This window comes from Rhinopithecus bieti, unplaced genomic scaffold (genome assembly GCF_001698545.2).
Source record: "Rhinopithecus bieti isolate Rb0 unplaced genomic scaffold, ASM169854v2 scaffold_13710, whole genome shotgun sequence".
NCBI lineage: Eukaryota > Metazoa > Chordata > Mammalia > Primates > Cercopithecidae > Rhinopithecus > Rhinopithecus bieti.
In genome coordinates, this window is record NW_016807962.1 from 1534383 (window position 1) to 1558025 (window position 23643).

Below are 23643 nucleotides of genomic sequence, written 5' to 3' on the forward strand. Positions count from 1 at the left end.
AAGATAGGGGAGAATTCCCTGGGTTGTCAGGCAAAGTCTCTTGCTCTCTTCCCTCTCTTTCCCAAATCAGAAGGCATCTCTCTCCAGGCTTGGTTAACTGGAGCTTGGGGAGGAGTGATGCAGACACTCTACTGGCCACAGCTAGCATCACACTGGTTTATACCTGAAGCCCACAGCCTTCCAGACCAGCTCAGTACTGGGGCTCACTAAGGCCTGCAGCCACTACTGCCTGGTTATGCCTGCTGCTAATGTTTATTCAAGGCCCAAGGCCACATTAGTCAGCAGATGGTGAATCCTGCCAGGACCAAGTCCATATCAACAGGGCAGTGGATTCCCTTCTGACCCAGGGTGGGCCTAGAAGCACTATACAAGAGCAAAGCCTGGAATCAGGGGCTTCGGGAATCTGCTTGGTGTTTTATCTTATTGTGGCCAAGCTGATATCCAAGTTGCAAGACAAAGTCCTCTGTGCTCTTCTCTCTTCTTTCCCCAGGCAGAAGGAATCTCTCCAAGCATCAGTACCTGGAGTTTGGGGAGGAGTGACATACGTACTCCTGTGGCTGCCACAGCTAGTGTCAAACTGTGTTGCACCCTAAGTCTACTGCCTCCCAGACCAGGACAGCATTAGACCTTGCCCAAGGACTTGCTAACAGAGGGAAAAAATCTGTAAAATATTTCGGAGTGGCATATTTTGAGCCAATATGAGTGATCATGGTCTTGGGAACAGTCTTAAGAGGTTCTGAGAAAGTGTGCCTGAAGCAGGTAGGTTATAGTTTGGTTTTATACATTTCCAGGAGACAAGAGTTACAGGCAAAGATATAAATTGATACATGCAAAGTATATATTGATTCAGCCCAAAAAAACAGGACATCTCCAAGTAGGGACTTAGTAATTATAGGTGGGTCTTAAGGATTCTTTAGTTGGCAATTTGTTGAGAGGGTTAAGCTATTATCTAAAGGCTTAAAGTCAGTAGAAAGTAATGCTTGAGTTAAAGGAGGTTGTGGGGTCCAAGGCTCTTGTTATGTAGATGACTCCTCATAGGTAGCAGCCCTCAGAGAGAATCAATGGCAAATATCTGTCTCTTTGCAGACCTTTGAGATGTCAGACTCTCAGTTCAACTCTGCTAGATCTGGGAAAAGCCTAGAAAGGGAAGGCCTGGCTGCATTAATGGAGATTCTCTACAGATGCAAATCTCCCCCACAAATGATAGCTTTGCAGGGCCATTTCAAAATATGTCAAAGAAATATATTTTGAGATAAAATATTTTTATTCCCTACAAAGTCTGCTATCTGTCATGTCTTGCTATATCAGAGTCAGGTTGAAAAGTAAGCCATATTACACCAGGTTTATTTTTATTTATTTTATTTTATTTTATTTTATTTTGAGACAGAGTTTTGCTCTTTGCCCAGGCTGGAGTGCAATGGCACGATCTTGGCTCACTGCAACCTCTGCCTCTCAGGTTCAAGTAATTCTCCTGCCTCAGCCTCCCGAGTAGCTGGGATTACAGGCACCCGCTACCACACCCAGCTGATTTTTGTATTTTAAATAGAGATGAGGTTTCACCATATTGGCCAGTCTGGTCTTGAACTCCTGACCTCAGGTGATCTACCTGCCTCAGCTTCCCAAAGTGCTGGGATTATAGGAGTGAGCCACCATGCCCAGCTTATACCAGGTTAACTTTTAAAACCTATTTAACAATATTTTATGGTTTGTAGGGTGTGATTCGTTGCGTGAATGGCCTGAGATCTTGTTTATAATTTGGTATCTTATTGCCACAGAGTCTGTTTTGTCCATCTTACGACCTTTTAACTTGAATGCAGGTAAGTTGTGCCTGAACTCCAAAGGGAGGGGGGATAACAAAGCATGTCTAACCTCCCTTCCCATCACAGCCAGGAATTCAATTTTTAAGATTTTTCTGGGGTCTCTTTGGCCAAGTGGGTGTTCATTCAGTCAGTAGGAGTAAGTTGGGAGTGCTTAGCATTTTATGTTTAGTCTACATACTTTAGTCCTTGTGTCCTGACTGCCACTCAAATAGATTCAGGACCTCAGACCACTTTAGTTAGCCAGTGGTGAAGATAGCCATGACGTGGGTTTCTCCCTCTGGAGCAGAGAATTCTTCTCTGTCCCAAGGCCCGCCTAAATGCGCTGTCGGAATTCTGGGCACCTGCAGAATTCTGTCCTGTGTTATGTTCCAGCGCTGACTTCCGATACAAAGTCCCACACTCACTTTGCTCTCCATCCTTCAAGCACACAGACCCACACTCACTTTGCTCTCCCTCCTCCAAGCACACAGATTCTTTTTCCCACTGTGCAGCCTGTGGTTGGAGGAGGGGTGGAGTAGGCAATGCAGGGAGATCGTCCCTCGTCCCCCTACCCCCACCCGGTCTTCAATGCCTCTTTCCTTATCATTAAGGTAAAAAAAAAAAAAAAAAAAAAGGCACCGTGATCACTCACCTGATTTTATGGCTCTTATGAAGGTGCTGTCTTGCATGGATAGTTGTTCTACTTGGTGTTCCTGTGTGGAGAACTATCTCTGGGTGATTCTCCGGGCCCTCTCTCCAATCAGTCTTTAAACTGCTGGCACCGAAGCCTCCTCCAGTGCCTTCCTCCTCTATATCCCATGGAGAGTTACTGAAGTAGCTCTTTTTGGATTTCAGTTGGCCTTTTATTAGAGCCTTTCTCCTAGAGGATTAAAACATGAGACTGCGGGCTTGAGCCAAAAAGCAGTCAGAGGGACAAATATTTGGTTTTACTTAGAATAACCCACCTGCCACCACGCCTGGCTAATTTTTGTATTTTTGGTAGAGACGGGGTTTCACCATGTTGGCCAGGCTGGTCTTGAACTCCTGACTTCAGGTGATCCACCCACCTTGGCCTCCCAAAGTGCTGGGATTACAGGTGTGAGCCAGCATGCCCGGTCTCAAAAGTTCATCTGTGAGCCACGTTTAGAAGGTAGATAAAAAAATTTGACTAAACGCAGTTGAGAATCTATAAATTGTTTAAACTTCAGTTCTGTTGAGAACATTTGAGATCCATCATTTTCTGAATGTTTTCTACCAGAGAAACAGGACAATGACTTGCAAATATTGGTTTTCAGTATTTACTCTATAGCTCAAGCAAACAAACTTTTTTGCACTTAAAATAAAATATTACCTACCTTGATTTGAGTGTTCTTGTTCTCTCTTAAATTTCATTTCCCAAAAATGATGGCAAAAGTACTGTTTGTTTTAACTTGACCCATCTTTTGCAACCCAGCTTAATCATTTCACAGACTCCCTTTTGAAATAAATGGGCTAGATGATCAGACAATAGTGGCAAATGTTTGTCATTTCAATCACATATGCAACAGATACCTTTAGTGAAATTGGTATATCAAATTTCCCTTTGTGCTCCTTCTTTTCCCTAGTGAATTCAGCATTAAAGTGTAAATATTTTTAGTTTATTATTTATTAATTCAAAGCAAAGAATGCCAATGTGACCATACATATCTCATTTATATATCATAAATATCTCATTATAGAAATATGTTTAGATACTTTTGTTTTATTATTTTAAAGAAGAGCACATATTATATATTAAGGTAAAAATAGTACTAAAAAACAAGAAGGTAGGCCGGGCGCGGTGGCTCACGCCTGTAATCCCAGCACTTTGGGAGGCCGAGGTGGGTGGATCACAAGGTCAGGAGATCGAGACCATCCTGGCTAACACAGTGAAACCCCGTCTCTACTAAAAAAAAAAACACAAAAAAAATTAGCCGGGCGAGGTGGCAGGCGCCTGTGGTCCCAGCTACTCGGGAGGCTGAGGCAGGAGAATGATGTGAACCCGGGAGGCGGAGCTTGCAGTGAGCCGAAGTTGCGCCATCACACTCTAGCCTGGGCGACAGAGCGAAACTCTGTCTCAGAACAAAAAACAAAAAAGCAAAAAGAGAAGATAGTAAATAAAAAAATTCTAATGAAAATAAAACATCATAAAAATTAACTTAATTAAAAATCAGCCAGGCATGGTGGCTCACGCCTATAATCCCAATACTTTGGGAGGCCAAGGCAGGTGGATCACCTGAGGTCAGGAGTTCGAGACCAGCCTGGCCAACATGGTGAAACCCTGCCTCTACTAAAAATACAAAAAATTAGCTGGACATGGTGGGACATGTGTATAGTCCCAGCTACTTGGGAGGCTGAGGAAGGAGAATCCCTTGAACCTGGGAGGCGGAGATTGCCCTGAGTCGAGATAGTGCCACTGGACTCCAGCCTGGGTGACAAAAAGAGACTCTGTCTCAAAAAAAAAAAAAAGTATAAAGATAAAATTTTAGTATATTGTGAATTAGTTATCAGACTTAATTGTTATAGGAAGCTTTGTTTTTCTGGAGTTCTTATATTAAAATTATTAAAATCCTTACTGAAAAGTATAGCATGTTTTCTTTAAAAGAAAGATATTCTATATCTGAATAAAGGCAAACTTTGAATGAGTGGTGTATGACTTAATAAATATTGGAGAATATCCATTCTCCAATACTTAGAGAATGACGACAGCATCCTCAGCATGGCATTTTCATTGCCAGTCACAATCTTTCCTCCACCTGATGTTCTCTAGACTGAGACAGACCAAGGAACAATTCCCTAGACCTCCTTTACAGAGCTAGGTTATGCTCAGACCATGTGCAGCACCAAGGACACTGCCATTCAGGTCTCCAAAAAAGGTCATCTTGTGAGCCCTGTCTAAACCAGGCCTCTTCTAAAATCATTTCAATTTGAAACTGAGTCCAGGTGTGTCTCCATCAGTATTAGAGTGGACTTGCCAGGTGTGTGCTTGCAGATGACGCAACATCAAAGCAAATGCCCTGGGCAAGAGAAGAAAGGCCAAAGCAATGGGCTTACTGGTTTGTAGCTTTCAGCCACTCTTCATAGTGCCAAATTCCCATTTTAGAGTCCCTTTATTTGTATTAATAAAAATAAATTCCCTGGGTGTAAGTTCCTATAAAATACTCCCTATGTATATTCCTGGGCATGAAAGGGTGTTTTAGTTCCAATTCTAGTTTTCCCGCTTAGAGGTTCACCTTTCTGACATTAATAATTAACCAGATTATCTGAATTCTTCAAGTTCAGTTTATTTAAAAGGAGAATATCCTCAAAAGGGTTATATCCATGATTTCCTGCTACCTCCAACCATGGGCCTTTTGGGAATACTTTGTTTTTTAATCTTCCTGGGAAAAACTTGGGGACAGGAGCAAACGTAAGTAAAACAAGCTATCTTCATTTTTCAATGCATCTTAGTTATGATGAATGAAGAGTTAAATTTAACAGATTGTGTTAATTTGAAAATAATTTGCTACTTCTGAGAACACCAAGTGAATAGTATCATCTCTGAATGAGAAAGTCATGGAAGCATTTTGATTTGATGAGTAGCTAACAACGTGACAGCTTTTATGAAATTATTATTTATTAAAATTTGTGTAATTATTCAAATTCCTCTTCAAAAAAGCACAAACTGCAGATAATAAACTTTCTAGACATTTTTTGCTTATTTTAACTTGGTTTTTAGTTTTGTGTTACACCAGGGTTATTTGGGAGTCAATCTAATACTGTGATCTGAAAATCTGTTGTAATGACTTCTATAATACATTTATGAGCTGATTTTTCCAATTTTTAGTGTCATTATTGAGATAATATGCATTTTAAGTAATGTTTTAAAAATAATGATCTTATTTCTAGAAATGTTTTAATAGTGAAAAGTAACTGTAGATTATCTAATCAAACCTTTTCATTTTATATACGAGGATAAGTCCAGATATGGGAAGTGACTGGCCAAAGGTCACAGTTCTAGAGAGAGAGAAACAGGATTTTTATTAAGATCTCCTGTTTATCTCTTCAGTTTTTTCATTTTGTCGTAGATGTATGCATCTAAATATATGATATATAAACACATACTTAGGATGTCATTCTTTTTTAGAACCCTCCTATTTCTGATTTGTAATCTTATCACATGGCCGCAAAAACTCCACTACCTTAGCATCCTGCCTTTATTATTTCTTTTGTTTTTTTTTTTGTTTTTTTGTTTTTTTTTTTGAGACGGAGTCTGGCTCTGTCGCCCAGGCTGGAGTGCGGTGGCCGGATCTCAGCTCACTGCAAGCTCCGCCTCCCAGGTTCAGGCCATTCTCCTGCCTCCGCCTCCCAAGTAGCTGGGACTACAGGCGCCCGCCTCGTCGCCCGGCTAGTTTTTTGTATTCTTTAGTAGAGACGGGGTTTCACCGTATTAGCCAGGATGGTCTCGATCTCCTGACCTCGTGATCCGCCCGTCTCGGCCTCCCAAAGTGCTGGGATTACAGGCTTGAGCCACCGCGCCCGGCTATTATTTCTTTTTGAAAGACAACTAGCAGCTAAGACTTAGAGAGACTGAAATTAAGTGACTTCAAATTAGTGGCAGAACTAGGGCTAGGACCTGGGTTCCGTGATTCTTGTCCAGACTTATTCTGAATTCTTTCTACTAGCCCTTCATAAAAATTATTTCCTCACTTTCTCTGAAAAAGTCAGAGTATACCATTTACAACATGGCAATCAATCACTTTAATTAATTGGTTGATTGATTGATTCAGCAAATATTTATTGAGCACCTAACCATGTGATAGGCACTGCAGATACAGCAAACGGTAAGACAATTCCTAGAGCTTGCATTCTAGTGGGAGAAGCAAGTAATGAATGAATGCGCCAGTGAAAGAATGTGTAAGGTCAGGTAGGTAGTATTATGAAGAAAAAAATAAAGGGGAATATGAGAATTTAAAAAAAAATTATGGGACACTATTTTAAAATGTGGCCAGGAAAGGTTCTCTTAAGGAGGCTGCACTCAAACAGAACCTGAAGGAAGTGAGGAAGCAAACCACGCAAATATTTGAGGAAAGAGCATTCCAGGTAGAGGCCAAAATAACATTCTTGCCTCTCTGCAAGCTCAGTAACCTGATCCTCTGCAGCAATTGAAAGACACAGAAAACTATGAAATTCTTTATATGGATAGATTATGCTACTGATAAGTCAATAAGAACCAAAATCTTTATGAAGGGTGGTTCCAGAATCATCTTTTAGGAGCCTGTAAACCCTACGTATTTTACGCTTGACTGCTACCATCACATAGACCAGCAGTCCCCAACCATTTTGGCACCAGGGACAGGTTTTGGGGAAGACAATGTTTCCATGGACCGGGACTGGGGTGGGGATGGTTTCAGGATGAAACTGTTCTACCTCAGATCATCAGGCATTATATTCTCATAAGGAGCTTGCAATCTAGATCTCTCACATGCGCAGTTCACAGTAGGGTTCACGCTCCTATGAGAATCTAATGCCACCACTGATCTGACAGGAGGCAGAGCCAAGGTGGTAATGCTCCTTTGCCCCACTGCTCACCTCCTTCTGTGTGGCCTGGTTCCTAACAAACCATGGACTGGTATTGGTCCGTGGCCCAGGGGTTGAGGACCCCTAACATAGACGATTCAAAATTAAAGCAATACTAAACTGAAAAACATAAAGCTTCTGTAAATACTGAAATTAAATAGCTTTATATTCCTAAATTTTTCTAATTACAAAACTCTTGATAAATTCCATTTAGTACAACAGTTGAAAATGTTAATTCTGGAAACGGGCTGCTCAGGTTCTATTCCTAATTCTATAATTTGTGATTTATAGAATTCATAAATCCTATATATGTGGCCTTGGGAAAATTAATTAGCAGTTTCTTCACCTTAAAACTGGAGTAATAGTTCCTCACAGAGTGGTTGTAACAACACAGTGAGTTTATATATATTAAGTATTCAGAATAGTGCCTTATCACAGGGTAAAATTTCAGTAAATGTATCTTATTATCATAAAAGCTGAACTCCTCTCATTTTCTGCTATCTCCTACTAGGCATGTGGGGAAGGGGAATTCAGATGATCGTTGGAAATCTGGAAATTCTTTCCTCTCTTTTGTAATTTGCCTATAAGTGGATCCAAATTAGTTGTCATGTAGGAGAACTGCCAGATGCTTTGAAGGATTTAATTGCTGATAAATTAATTCCGTTGTTACTAAAACCTTCCTGCTTTTACCAGACTCAAAATGTCATAATGTTGGCAGAAGCCTGGAATAATTCTGCCAGGTGGGGTGGTGCATATACTCCAAACTTGTTGGGCTACTTGAATTAGTTGATCACTATGCCCTTCTGGGTTTAAACACTTTTTTTCCTATGTAATATGTAGTCCTCTCTATTCAAATTAGATACTTTTGTGATACACAGTTAGTAATCCAGTTTATATTTGTAAGTTTTAAATAAAATAATTTTTAAAAATCACGTGTTTTAAAATTTGTATTTCAAAACATGTATAGATTCACTTCCATCATTGTATAAATCACATGAAAAGTAAAAATAAGACAACAGTCTATGGTTGTGAATAACATATAATCTTGATCTCAAATGTACACATAACAACTGAGAGAGAACTGATATAAAGTCCTCCCCCATTTACTTACAAACCGTGTAACCTTAGCCAAGTTAGCCTCTTACCACTTGCAAAATAGGCATAATGATAGTACCAGCATCATTGGCTTATTGTAAAAATTAACAGAGCTGTATGTAAAGTGCTGATACAGCCTCTGATATATGGCAAATACTTAATTACCATTATTGTTTGAAGATGATGATTTGCTCTTAAAGGACCATCATCACTATTTCCATTTCCAAATGCACTTCCCAGCTCACTTGTATTCTATACTTTTCGTTATCTGTTTACTAGTATAACATAGTATTTCTAAGATCACTCCCTTTTAACTAATTTAGTGAGATTAATAAATGTTAACGTATTGAGTACTAAGAGTGCTAAGCCCTTTCATATACGTGTTCTTACTTAATACTTTACCAGAGCCTGGTAAAGAAGGTGATTATTTCCACAGTAAGTTATTTTAGCCTCAGAAAGAGTTAATGACCTTACCACGGTCACTCAGCCGGCAGATGCCACAGCTGGAATTCAATCACTGCTTTTTTCTTCATTGAGCAAAAAATATTGACTCCATTTACATGTTCTGGTCAACACGATTAAAAGTCTTCCTTGGCTGCAGTAGCTAAGAGAAGGTGCTATTATCACCTTACCTTTCGAAGTGTAAACTAAACCTCTAGCTTCATTTCTCAGGTCTTAATTCCAAACTACTTAGAAATTATGCCAAAGTTATGGTGGATCACAAGTACATTTTGACTTACTAATATCATTTTTAAGTGAGGAAATATATGTATTTTAAATGGAATCTCTCAAGTGAGAGAAAAAAATCAAAAGTATGAGAAAGTTTGTCCTATAAAGACATTGAGCCTTATTTTTTCCTTTTTCAACAGATATGTCATTTCAGCACCAAAAATATTCCGTGTTGGAGCATCTGAAAACATTGTGATTCAAGTTTATGGATACACTGAAGCATTTGATGCAACAATCTCTATTAAAAGTTATCCTGATAAAAAATTTAGTTACTCCTCAGGCCATGTTCATTTATCCTCAGAGAATAAATTCCAAAACTCGGCAGTCTTAACAGTATGAATTTATCCTTTATTTTCTTTATATATACAGAATATTCTCAATAAAAATGTGTACAAAGTTTGACTATTGATAACATATAGATTTAATCATTTACATCCACTGTGGGATTATTAGATGATGTCAGTCACTAATGATAATATAAGTGAAAATTCTAACAGAAACAGAAAATTCTAAACAGAAGAGTTATGTCTGCTTTTTGAGCAATGCATGTCAATTTTCACACTTATTGGAAAATAAAATTGTACTAATGTGAAAATATTTGGATAATTGAAAATACTTATTTGCTGTGAAAATTATTATTAGAAAGAAATTGAGAAATATGAATATGATTTGATCTGTAGTATGTTGCCCACAAAAATCCATGGATATTATTGAACATTCAATTGAACTCTAATATTCTAAAATTATAGCTTCAAAAACTAAAAATTTTTTATTGCTAAAGTGAATAGCTCTGATTGACAACCTGCAGTGAATAGAAAGAACAACCTTGATCAAATAACTCTTTCTCCTATTAAGATATTGTAGTATAGATTGCTTAGAGACATATTTGCAACTTATTTCTTACTAAAGATTCTGACACTTAATAAAGAAAATCAAAGAATATCAGACGTAAAATGGGCTCTGCAGTTCATTTAGACCAGAGTTTCTCTAAAGTGAGTTCTTTATAAAGAAATTAAAAACGGAAATGTAATAAAGAGCTTAAAATTAGAATCATATTGAAAAATCAATATTGGATTTTTTAACGTTGATTTATTTTATAAATTTGGTTTTGATTTTTTTATTATACCAAAAATCATAAGCATTAAATCCCAGTTTTAAGTTTGTACATATTTAAGTATCCTTTGGGTAAAAATTATTTTGGTTATGTTATAAATAATAAAAGTCAATGCTGAGGGTTCTCCATGACTTTTGCCCTTTAATGCATATTACTCATGTCTGAGAAACACTAATCTAAATAATTTCTAATCAAACATAGGAATTCTTTAATTAATGTTCTTAGCAGTAAATGCTCATATCTCTTAACAAATTCTTCCACTTATTAGTTTGTTAACAATTAAAATTCATTTATTAAAAGTGTTACTTTTATGGCACATGCCTGTAATCCCAGCTACTCGGGAGGCTGAGGCAGGAGAATCGCTTGAATCCAGGAGGGGGAGGTTGCAGTGAGCCAAGATGGTGCCACTGCACTCCAGCCTAGGCGACAGAGTGAGACTCCATCTCAAAAAAAAAAAAAAAAAGTGTTACTTTCAAAAGACACTCTTTTATCTGATACAATGTATTTGTGGCTGTTAGTTTTAAATTTAAATCAATCAAATTTAACTGAAATTAAAAATGCAGTATCTCAGTTGCACTAGCAACATTTCAAGTGTTCAAATAGCCACAGGTAGCTAGTGGCTGCCATAGTGAACAGCATAGATACAGAATATTTCTGTCATCATAAAAAGTCCTTTGAACAGTGCTGACCTATATGGTTAACTGAAAAACTAGATTAAGGTGGGGGAATCATAGTTGGTACATATTTTAACCATTTAATTTTATCAGAGTAATATCATGTATCTTTATTTGCCAATTGTTGAATGTTGTACCAAAGTCCTTTAAGTGTGGATCTATGGATTGCAGTGTCAAATCTCATTTGTTATGTGTTACAACTTTAATGCATCATCTTTGTTCTATAGGTTTTTTTTTTTCTTTCTTTCTTTTTTTGAGACAGGGTCTTGTTCTGTCACCCAGGCTGGAGGACAGTGGTGTGATCTTGGCTCACTGCAGCCTTCGCCAGGTTCAAGTGATTCTTCCACCTCAGCCTCCCAAGTAGCTGGGATTACAGGTGTGCACCACCACACCTGGCTAATTTTTACATTTTTAGTAGAGAAGGGGTTTCACCATGTTGGCCAGGCTGGTCTCGAACTCCTGACTTCAGGTGATCCGCCTGCCTCGGCCTCCCAAAGTGCTGGGATTATAGGCGTAGGTCACTGTGCCCAGCCTGTTCTATAGTTTCTGCTTCTTAAAAGGGGAGAAAGAACTTAAAGGCACTTACAAAGCAATCTGGGTGCAGAATATTTATATATTTTTCTTGTTTTCCAAACCTTTACAATAATTTCACGTAGCTAATTCTACAGCAGTTGGTTTTTGTAATTAACTTTCATCCCATGTTTCCAAAGCCTAAATTTTCATAGACACACTTTTGTTTTTTATCACTTTTCATGTATTAAATTTACATATCATTGAATGTAAAGGGGATAATTACAAACATAAATTAGAAAATGAGCATCTCAACTCATAGGAGCAGAAATATGTGGGGTAATACTAAGGGTCCAGAGAGGCTGGGCATGTGGGCACAGTGACTGATGCCTGTAATCCCAGCACTTTGGGAAGCTGAGGCAGGCGGATCACTTGAGGCCAGGAGTTCAAGACCAGCCTAGCCAACATGGTGAAACCCTGTCTCATTAAAAATACAAAAAAAAAAAAAAGTTAGCTGGGCATGGTGGTGCACACCTGTAATCTCAGCTACTTGGGAGGCTGAGGCAGGAGAATCACTGAACTCGGGAGGCAAAGGTTGTCATAAGCTGAGATGGCACCACTGCTCTCCAGCCTGGGCAACAGAGTAAATGAGGCTCCATCTCAAAAAAAAAAAAAAAAAAAAAAAAAAAAAAAAAAAAACCAGAGAATCGGTCAGGAGGTTTCACAAAGGGAATGGGGAGCATGGGGTAACCCAGCAAATTAATTGAGTGAAGGTTTCTTAAAGGCGTTTATGACAGTAGCTTCACTAAATGTACATAAAATTTAGGAAACATGGAACCAAAGAGACTTTCAATTGCTTAAAGCTAAATTTTTATTATGTAATTAAACACTAAAGGACTTTGGGCAAAGTTTATTTACTCTTCTTGCTCCCGTATCACTTTTTAAATGATTACGTGTACATACTCATTGTTCTAATGAGATCACAGTTGAATTTAGAAAATTAATGTGTTTAATAACTTTAGAATTATTATACTGTTTTCCATCAACAATTTCTTTTCCAGATACAACCAAAACAATTACCTGGAGGACAAAACCAAGTTTCTTATGTGTATTTGGAAGTTGTATCAAAGCATTTTTCAAAATCAAAAAAAATTCCAATAACCTATGACAATGGATTTCTCTTCATTCATACAGACAAACCTGTTTATACTCCAGACCAGTCAGGTAGAGTATAAGATATTTCTTTCTCTGGGTGGGGTATTTGACACTACTGATACTATATTGTAGAGCTTTTTAATACCTGAAATTGAGTGGAGATCAGTTTCTTTCTAATTTGCTCAAAAGACTCTCAATTCCCAATGACATCTATACTTTCAAATATTTAATAGTATTTTAATTTTAAATTTATGGAGAAAGTGCTAAATAAATTGCAAAACCAACAATTACATTACCTTCCCCATCAGTTATTTCCAAGTAGAAAATGCTTTTTCAAAATTGTAAAATGTTAGGTCTTATTTATTAAACAAATATAAGACTTAATTGCAGATATAATTTGGCAATGGGAAATAATTTATTATAGAACCATCTTCATTAAAAATTCCACTGAGTCTGGAACTAATCCCCAAACTGGAAAAATTAATCTAACCCTAGGGGATCAGATGTTTCAGCAGAGAATAAACTAGATCACAGAAAATATGGATATTAATTTTCAAAGGGGACCTACCTAAGAAAGTTTCTGTTAGAACATTGTTTAATATTCATGGTTCTTCTGCTAGAGGCAAAAGGGCAAAATAGCCAATCAAAATCATGTGAATAGGAATGACTGGACCTATTCCCAATGAACCAAAAGTAAAACACAGAAAAGTGTGAATGCTGCCCAATATATTCATGTGTTTGCAAAGCCTTCCATTCTCCCGTTTCTCCCTCTCACCATCACTGACTTTTAAGCGCATCAGAAATAGAATATGAGAGATGTATATGTGGGAGGGAGAGGCTACGGAATTTCATTAATGATATTCTTGGAGCAGGACAGAGAAAGGAAGTGGGCACCAGCTGACTTCGTTGAAAAACTGTATGCAGTAGATATTTGCTACATGTTGGTTGATGTTGATGATGAGAATAGTGGGGTGGAACTGGACTGCACCATTACCATTTCAGCAGGATCATTTGTTACAATCAGCTCAGAAAGGACAGGCCTAGAGTGGGTGGAGATATTGCTATCTGCTTGGCCAGAATATAATTGCCAGAATAGTAGCATCTCTTTACTCCAAGAGACAACTTGGTAAACAAGGAAATAGTCTCTGCCCACAAAGGTTGGGTCCTTTTAAACATAATTATACCTGGAAACAAGCATATCATCTCCCTTGTCCTCCTCCTACATTGAAGAATACTTTATTGCTTGGATCCTGTTGATACATCCCACAACTTAGGGTGGTCAGTCTTTGTCCAATAAGCAGTGTAATATTCAGAGCCTGGGGCCTTCCTCGGTTATCAAGGCTTTCCTTAAGAATGGCTTTACGTTGGCCGGGCGCGGTGGCTCACGCCTGTAATCCCAGCACTTTGGGAGGCCGAGACGGGCGGATCACGAGGTCAGGAGATCGAGACCATCCTGACTAACACGGTGAAACCCTGTCTCTACTAAAAATTAGCCTGGTGCTGTGTCGGGCACCTGTAGTCCCAGCTACATGGGAGGCTGAGGCAGGAGAATGGCATGAACCTGGGAGGCGGAGCTTGCAGTGAGTGGAGATCGCGCCACCGCACTCCAGCCTGGGCAACACAGCGAGACTCCGTCTCAAAAAAAAAAAAAAAAAAAGAATGGCTTTACGTCTCACGCCTGTAATCTCAGCACTTTGGGAGACTGAGACGGGTGGATCAGAAGGTCAGGAGTTCAAGACCAGCCTGGCCAAGATGGTGAAACCCTGCCTCTACTAAAACTACAAAAATTAGCCAGGCGCTGTGGCAGGCACCTGTAATCCCAGCTACTCTGGAGGCTGAGGCAGGAGAATGAGGCAGGAGAATCGCTTGAACCCAGGTGGCAGAGGTTGCAGTGAGCTGAGATCGAGCCACTGCACTCTAGCCTGGGCAAAAGAGTGAGACTTCGTCTCAGAAAGAAAAAAAAAGGCTTCATGTATTATTTCTCTATCAGGGCTTTACTGTAAGATGATGTAATATCTGGCCAGGTGCGGTGGCTCATGCCTGTAATCCCAGTACTGTGGGAGGCCGAGGCGGGTGAATCACTTGAGGTCAGGAGTTCGAGACCAGCCTGGCCAGCATGGTGAAACCGCATCTCTCCTAAAACTACAAAAATTAGCTGGGTGTAGTGGTGCACACCTGTACTTCCAGCTACTTGGGAGACTGAGGCACAAGAATCGCTCGAACATGGGAAGCAGAGGTTGCAGTGAGATCGCACCACTGCACTCCAATCTGGGCAACAGAGCAAGCCTGTCTAAAAAAAAAAAAAAGAAAGAAAAAGAAAAAGAAAAAAAAAAAAAGATGTAATATCCTCATTCATTCTAATCCTAGAGGAAAATGAGAGAAGTTTCCTATAAATATTGGCCCATTTCTGAGAGGTAGTGAAGTAAATTGGTTAAAAGCAGACTCTGGAACCAGATTGTCTGGGTTCAAATCACAGCTTGAGCTGCTGTGAGCTGTATGACCCTGTGTGAATCACTCATCCTCTCAGACCCCCGACTTTCCTCACTTGTAAAATAGAGATAATAATACAACTTACCTCATAGAGTTGTGAAAATTAACTGAATTCATATTTGTAAAGCCCTTAAGATAGAGCCAAGCACACAGTAAGAACCAGGAAAGTGTTTTCCATTATCCATGGAATAGCACAAAGCCATATTTACAGAAAAGAAAAAGAATTACTTAAAAGTATTTTTTTAGTTGTCTTGTTATTTATAACTGTAATGTCCTGATCAACACATTTAATCTGAAGATTCTTGAGGGATTTTTAGTGTAAGCATCTTTAGGATAAAGGCTTAAATCTTCAAGGCTTTACTGGATAAATGACTTTAGAATATTGCCCAAAATCCTTCAATTTCATAAAGCCTATGTCCTGCCTTCTTCCCCAGCTTCATCACCTACTACAGCCCCACCCTCTATAGACACAACCCAAACTGACCTCCTTTCAGATGCTTTCTCACATTGTTTCCCTATCCATGTTAAGGCCTGTGTAACATGCCGTTGCCTCTACATGGTACATTCTTGCCCCTCCTTTGCCTTGTTAACTCCTCCTTTACCCTCACATATCATCACAGACCCTTCTAAAGGTAGCTTCCCCTGATTTCTCTGACCTCTTCAAATCTCCCTCTTCTACATGCTCATAAGGCCGAGCAAGTATCCTTTGTGGCACTTCACACACTAGAATTTTACATATAATTGTGTTTGCCTCTTTCCTCCACTCCATTAAAAGATGTCCATGTCTGATTTGTTTCACTACTGTATCTCAGTACCTAGCACAACGACTGGCACATTAGAAGGCATTCAAGGCCGGGCGTGGTGGCTCACGCCTGTAATCCCAGCAGTTTGGGAGGCTGAGGCAGGTGGATCACGAGGTCAGGAGATCGAGACCATCCTGGCTAACACGGTGAAACTAAATCTCTACTAAAGATACCATCTCTACTAAAAATACCAAAAATTAGCTGGACGTGCACCTGTAGTCCCAGCTACTCAGGAGGCTGAGGCAGGAGAATGGTGTGAACCCAGGAGGCGGAGTTTGCAGTGAACCGAGATTGCACCACTGCACTCCAGCCTGGGCGACAGAGTGAGACTCCCTCTCAAAAAAAAAAAAAAAAAGCATCCAAACTTTTTTAAAATTAATAAACCATATCTTTTATTTTTATTTTTGTGTATTTATTTAGTCAGTGTCTTGCTCTGTCACCCATGCTGGAGGGCAGTGGTGCAATCTTATCTCATTGCAATCTCCGCCTTCCGGGTTCAAGCAATTCTCTAGCCTCAGCAAACCAAGTAACTGGGTTTACAGGCGCTTGCCACCACACCTGGCTAATTTTGTATATTTAGTAGAGCTGGAGTTTCACCATGTTGGCCAGGCTGGTCTTGAACTCCTGACCTCAAGTGATCCACTCACCTCGGCCTCCCAAAGTGCTGCGATTCCAGGCGTGAGTCACTGCACCCAGCCAATAAGCCATATCTTTTATACAAAAAATTGTATAGCTCTCACCTCCAATGTATCATCACTGTGAAGACAAGATTAATTTTCTGATCTAAACACAAACTGGGTTAAAAACTAGCCAAATAGTAGTAACAGAAATAGTAATAAAATAATAAACATTTATTGATTACTTAGTATGTGTCAGGCTATGCAAAAGCTTTGCATTATTTAATTCTCACAAGGACACTATGAACACACACTAATATTCCTGTTTTACAAGTGAGATAACTAAGGTTTAGAGGGATTAAGTATCCCGCTCAGGGTCATACTAGAAAGTGGCAGAGGCAGGAGTGAGACCAAAGTTTTTAATTCTAGGGCCTCTGCTCTTAACTTTTGTGACTTTCTGACTTGGGCAGCTTCCCAGTGATACTTAGGCCTAGACTGGGTGTGTCCAAAAAGCAGGAGATAGGATTTGTGGTGGGAGACAGGTGTGAGGGGAAGGAGAGAGCAGAGAGGTGGGGCATTTACTGAGCACATTGTTTTTATCTTGTGAACTTAATAAAACCAGTGTTAATGTGGTTTCTCATACAGAGCTTTGCATAATACTGATCTTTTAAAAGATACTGGGTTTATGGTGCCAGTTCCATTTTGTGGGTAAAGTTTGACCATGAAATGATTTGAGCATCAGCAACACCCTAGAGAAATTACATTATGTCTTTGGAAGGAATTAGATCACTATGTCTCAAACAGCTGTGAGTTAAAAGCGAAACAGATGCTTTTGTTTAAAAAGTAGGGATCTATTAACTGACAGAAAGAAATGGAAGAAAAGGAACAGTTATTGAGCCCCTGCCATTGCTCTTTTAACAATGAGAGAACAACAAAACCGTACAATCCAAAGCTGCCTTTTGCAATAAGAGCTAATTGGAAGCCTTGTTGGTTTTCATAAGTGGAAGAGTGTATGTCTGAATCAGGCTCCCAATTTTCCATTAAGATCTTCAACTCTATTATGAGACAATATGTTATGCTGCCCTATAACCATATGATGGACGTCACTATTTTGCTACTACGAAATTCTTGATAAATAATGGCCTAATTACAGATGTAATTAATTTCATACTGTGGATGTGTTCTCAAAACATTGTAGGTAAATGTATTTTAAGAAAGTGAACTGTATTTTAAATCCACTAAGAGAAATAGTTCTTTAAAGGAATTCCAGAGGATTCTCTTAAATAAAAGAATCTTAAGTAATGTATATGTCTGCAAACTAATTTTTCTTTTTTTCACTAATCTTTCTTTTTTTCATATATGGACTTTTGTGTATTGAGTTTTTTAAAGTAAGATTCTTCTCTTTTAAGGATGGTTGTTTTAAAAAATCAAAATATCCTTGTGTTTAGCAGAGTTTTTGATGATATCAATTATTCTTACAGTAAAGGTTAGAGTTTATTCGTTGAATGACGACTTGAAGCCAGCCAAAAGAGAAACTGTCTTAACTTTCATAGTAAGTATTTTATTTACTTAAATAATACTTTAATTCATTTTTTCAGCACAATAATCTCATTTCATAACCCTGTCCTCACACTACACTAAATCATTCAGTGTTCCGTAAATGGTTATTGAACATCTGCAATGAGTATAGTATCATAGATCTATACCTCTAATACGCATGTGTGAAAAGCTCATACAAATTAAATTTCAACAACTTGAAGGATTTTGAGCTAAACCATTTAAGTACAATCTTGCTGTTTTCTTTTTTAAAGAACATCCACTGGCCAGGCATGGTGGCTCACACCTGTAATCCCAGCACTTTGGGAGGCCGAGACGGGCAGTTCACAAGGTCAGGAGACCAAGACTAACCTGGCCAACATAGTGAAACCTCGTCTCTACTAAAATACAAAAAATTAGCTGGGTTCGGTGGTGTGCGCCTGTAGTCCCAGCTACTCAGGAGGCTGAGGCGGGGGAATTGTTTGAACCCAGGAGGCAGAGCTTGAACCCAGGAGGCTGAGATTGTGCTACTGCCCTCCAGGCTGGTGACAGTGTGAAACTCCGTCTCAAAAAACAAAAAACAAAAAAACCCATAAAACCACCCACCAATCACTAAGAATTGACTGAATACCCATTTAACTATAAGATATACATAATGGATATATCTATTATGTATTTATTATGTGCAAAAGAATTATATTTAAAGATACTCTTAAGGAACTTAGCGTTTAATAACTAATATACTAACACAAAAAATCTTGCTAGACCATGAGTTAAAGATTGGCAGTAATTCACCATTTATCAGACATGACATATGTAACAGACGCTGTGCATTGAACTGCCACGATCTCATCTAATTTATGTCACATACCTCAAACACTTTTGTGAGGAAATAAAATAGTACAACTAGTTATAACTGCTCAGTTATAACTGAGGTATACTACTAATGGTCCTTCAATATAGGCTGCAGCACTTTTCTGCTACTCAAAAAAAAAAAAAAAAAACTTATCAGAATGCAGATGCAAAAGAGTAGATACTGGAGAACAAAACCTTACTAAAATATAAACCAAATAAATTATACAGTAGGACAAATACCATGAGCTCAGAGGGAAGACCAATGAGAGGTGAGAGTGGGGGTGATACACATCCTTCTCTGGAATGGAATAGATAAAGGGAATCCTGAGTTGGGTGTTAATGAAAGGAATTGACATAAATTATCTAAAAATAGTGAAGACCATTCGTGTAAGAAAAGTGTGAGTTAAGCTATGGGGGCAAGAAGAAATTTTAAAAATGAAGCTAGCAAATAAACTGATTGACTGATAGAATGTCTGAAAGTGAACTAAGGAGAGCAACGTCAGCTCAAATGCCCTTTTTCTATCAGGGAATGCTAGGAGTGTGGACGTATGCTCTTTATCCAACATCTTCATAGTCGAACTTAAGTGATGCAGAATCATGACATAACCTGCAGAAAAATGAATGTCAGTCATCCCTTGTGAGAGCTGCCCCAGGAAGAAAAGATTGAGGAATCTGATCCCAGAGCCTTAAGGAAGTAGTATAGAGGAAGTATCCTGAAAATAGTACCCAAGAAAGATGGTCTTAGAATTGTGCACAATGGATAGTGTAATGAAGAAGAGTCATAAAAATCTTCAGCTACAAGTATAATTCTTGTTCAAAATAGGCTTCTGTAAGTTTCACAATTAATTAAGAAATAAAACCTCTAAAATCCAACTGTGAATTTCAGTCATGGTAAATGGTGCTAAGATTTTTTGCTTTGGGTTTTTTTTTGTTTTGTTTTGTTTTGTTTTGTTTTGTTTTGACAGGGTCTTGCCCTGTCACCAAGGCTGGAGTGCGGTGGTATGATCATTGCTCACTGTAGCCTCAAACTCCTGGGCTCAAGCCATCCTCCCACCTCAGCTTCCTGAGTAGCTAGGACTACAGGCACCCATCACCACACCCTGCTAACTCTTTAAACGTTTTTTTTGCAGGCTGGTCACAGTGACTCATGCCTGTAATCCCAGCACTTTGGGAGGCTAAACTGGGGGGATTGCTTGAGCTCAGGAGATCGAGACCAGCCTGGGCAACATAGAGAGACCTCATCTCTACTAAAAATTAAAAGAAAAAAAAAACAGCTGGGCATGGTGGCATGTGCCTGTGGTCCCAGCTACTTGGGAAGCTGAGGTGGGAGGATTGCTTGAACCTGTGAATTCAAAGCTACAGTGAGCTATGATCACACCACTGCACTCCAGCCTGGACAACAGAGCAAGATCCCTGTCTCAAAAGTTTGTTGTACAGATAGGGGTCTCACTTATGTTGCCTGCTATGTTTATGTGTTGAGTTAAGGCTGAATTGGACCCCCATGTGTAGTCCAAAGAAAGTCAAAACCTCATTTCAATTATTTGCTAACCTGAACACAAAATGAAGCTTATGGGGAAGCTTTGTGAGAACTATCAAGTTTGTTTAACCATTTGAGAGTTTTACGAAGCTGAAAAATGCCCATACTATACATTTATAAAACATCTAGCTAAAAAATCTGGTTTATAGAATATTTGCTTTTGAAAGCTTCAAATGAACATATATAAAATTAGATTCTGGTATTTAAAAGCCTGCCAAATTCACATTTAGTTTGTCAAAACATCAGTGTTTGTCTGTTGCTGTTTTACGTGTTGTTACACTTCGTCTTTTAGATGTAAGACAGAGAGTTGAATCTCTTCAAGATAATGTGGAGAGATGGGGAAGGTTGGAAAAAGAAGGGAAGTGGCTGAAATGAACCATATTTCCCTTCTATAACATTTAATTGATCTTCATCCTTCATATTTAATTTGAAGACTTGGGTATTTGTCTTCAAATATTTGATCTACAAATATTTTTGTACATCAAAGATCGTATAATCAGCTGAATTTTTTAAAATGTAGTTTCTGTCCTTTGAGGGTGTTTGTTTTTATTCATAGGACCCTGAAGGATCAGAAGTTGACATGGTAGAAGAAATTGATCATATTGGAATTATCTCTTTTCCTGACTTCAAGATTCCGTCTAATCCTAGGTATGTTAAAATACTTGTTAGTAAAATTTTCTCTAAAACCACTTATGGAACGTTTGGTGAAGAAGCAGCTAACCAGTTAAAGGGGGCCACCTAGTGTTAGTTAACAAAAGGTGTCACATAGGTGGACATGCAAAATCTTTTGAAGTCTAGCGAGAATTTAAGCTCTGTTTCTGGCAAAAAAAATTGCCAGTACTTCTCACCCATTCTTTTTACATATAGAAATAAAAATTGGGAAGAGGAAAAAATAGTATCCAGGTTTTTTTTCTCATAAAAACCATCAACTCCTGCCCGTCAAAGTACCTAATAGATTGTCGGTTTAAAAGGCTGGTGTGGTCTTGTTCCTTGCTCTGGTTGCTATAAAATATGGTGGTCTGTAGTTTTTGCCTGGATAAACTACCAGGAGGCAAAGTCCAAGAGGGAAGGAATTCTCAGAGCTATATCTATTATTTGCCCTCACATGAAAGGATTTAAGAAAAAGTTTAAACAGGATTCCATGTAATACACATTCGATGAATACATTCTTGGTATGGGCAAATCACAACAGGAGGGAGAGATACAAAATAAAGAATCCACAGTCCCTGCTTTCAAGAAACTTATAATAGGCCAGTTGCGGTGGCTCAAACCTGTAATCCCAGCACTTTGGGAGGCCTGAGATCAGGAGTTTGAGACCAGCCTGGCCAACATGGTGAAACCCTGTCTCTACCAAAAATACAAAAAATTAGCCGGGCATGGTGGCAGGCGCCTGTAATCCCAGCTACTTGGGAGGCTGAGGCAGGAGAATTGCTTGAACCCCAGAGGTGGAGGTTGCAGTGAGCCGAGATCATACCACTGCACTCCATCTTGGGCAACAAGAGCAAAACTCCATCTAAGAAAGAAAAAAAGAAAAGAAAAGAAAAGAAGGGAAAGGAAAGGAAAGGAAGAAATTTATAATAGAGCAGAATGAATAAGACAAGTGCACCTATACATGGTTGCATTATAATTTTAGAGTAAAATCTTTTTATGGCCATTTTCCCTCTGCCCTCTAGAGAGGAGTTCACAGTTAATTCACTGTACTGAAATTTTTCTTAAAAAATTAAATTGAATTTGGGGGGTTTAAATAACTTGGATAATTTAAAAATTGTGTACGTTCTTGAAAATACTACATGTTCTGTAGTGCAGAATTAAACTTATTATTATTACTGCTATCATTTCTCCAACTTCATCTTGTGCCACTTGACCCACGGAAAATTATGTGCCAGCCAAGAAGGTCTGGCATGTCCAGTGCTTTCCTACCTCCGTGCCTTTGCACATGTCATCCCCTCTACTTGAAATGGGCTTCACCTGGCTCTTCATAAGCCTGGCTTCCTTTCACTGTTATGACCCAGAGTAGAAGCTGCCTTTATAAAAAGGCTATACCTGGATGCATGATCTAATGTAATCTTTTGCTTTGTTTTGCTCCCTATCTCAGCATCTTGTTTATTTTCTTCATGACACTTATCTCAATGTCATCATCATTTCTTTACTTGCTTGCTGGCATTTTTATTCCCCACTAGCTTATAAACTCTTTAAGGCGGGCCTTGTCTGTATTGCACACCAGCAGTTCAACATAATAGGCCCTTGATAAATATTCATGAAATTGAAGATGATGATGGTAATAATCATTATTATAATACTATTAACATTTGTGGACTGCATAGCCAATTTGCAAGGTAGGCTCTATACACACACACACACACACACACACACACACACACATACACATATATACACACACATACTTTTTTTTTTTTTTTTTTTAGTAGAGACGGGGTTTCACCGTGTTAGCCAGGATGGTCTCGATCTCCTGACCTCGTGATCCGCCCGTCTCGGCCTCCCAAAGTGCTGGGATTACAGGCTTGAGCCACCGCGCCCGGCCACACACACTTTTTTTGAAACAGAGTCTCACTCTGTCACCCAGGCTGGAGTGCAGTGGTATGATCTTGGCTCACCACAGCCTTGATCTCCCGGACTCAAGCAATTCTTCCACCTCAGCCTCCTAAGTAGCTGGGGACTACAAGCACGCACCACCACACCAGACTAATTTTTGTATTTTTTTGTAAAGATGGGGTTTCATCATGTTGCCTGGGCTGGTCTTGAACTCCTGGGCTCAAGCGATCCTCCTGCCTTGGCCTCCCAAAGTGCTGGGATTACAGGCATGAGCAACTGTGCCTGGCCTCGTATATATTTTTCAATAAAGGTTATTAACTAAAGCCAGGTCATTTTCATCCTTAAAAAAACCATGCTTTGTTTCCAACCATAAATTCATTTTTGTGAGGTATAAATTTTATCATCTGTATAAGCTTGTCTTGTATTATATGTTTCTAGAGACATTATTATGGATTTTGTACTATATTTTGGATTTTAGTATTATGTTAGCATAATTAGGCTCCAAGATTAAATAAATTCTTAGAAATAATAAGCTCTTCAAATCAAAACTAATGACTGTATTAAGATAAAATACCAGGAAAAATAACACAATATAGTAC

General features: G+C 38.9%; 1 protein-coding gene across 1 annotated transcript in view; it reads left to right on the plus strand.

The window, feature by feature from the left end:
* The first annotated feature begins 5129 nt into the window (after window positions 1-5129).
* The window catches only part of C5 (complement C5), a 112051-nt gene continuing 93537 nt past the window's right edge, over window positions 5130-23643 (plus strand). The window contains exons 1-5 of the mRNA XM_017884218.1: window positions 5130-5226; window positions 9341-9533; window positions 12560-12722; window positions 18045-18115; window positions 21048-21139. Coding sequence (XP_017739707.1) covers window positions 5162-5226; window positions 9341-9533; window positions 12560-12722; window positions 18045-18115; window positions 21048-21139 — 584 coding nt within the window. The 5' untranslated portion in view covers window positions 5130-5161. The remainder of the gene's footprint in view (window positions 5227-9340; window positions 9534-12559; window positions 12723-18044; window positions 18116-21047; window positions 21140-23643) is intronic.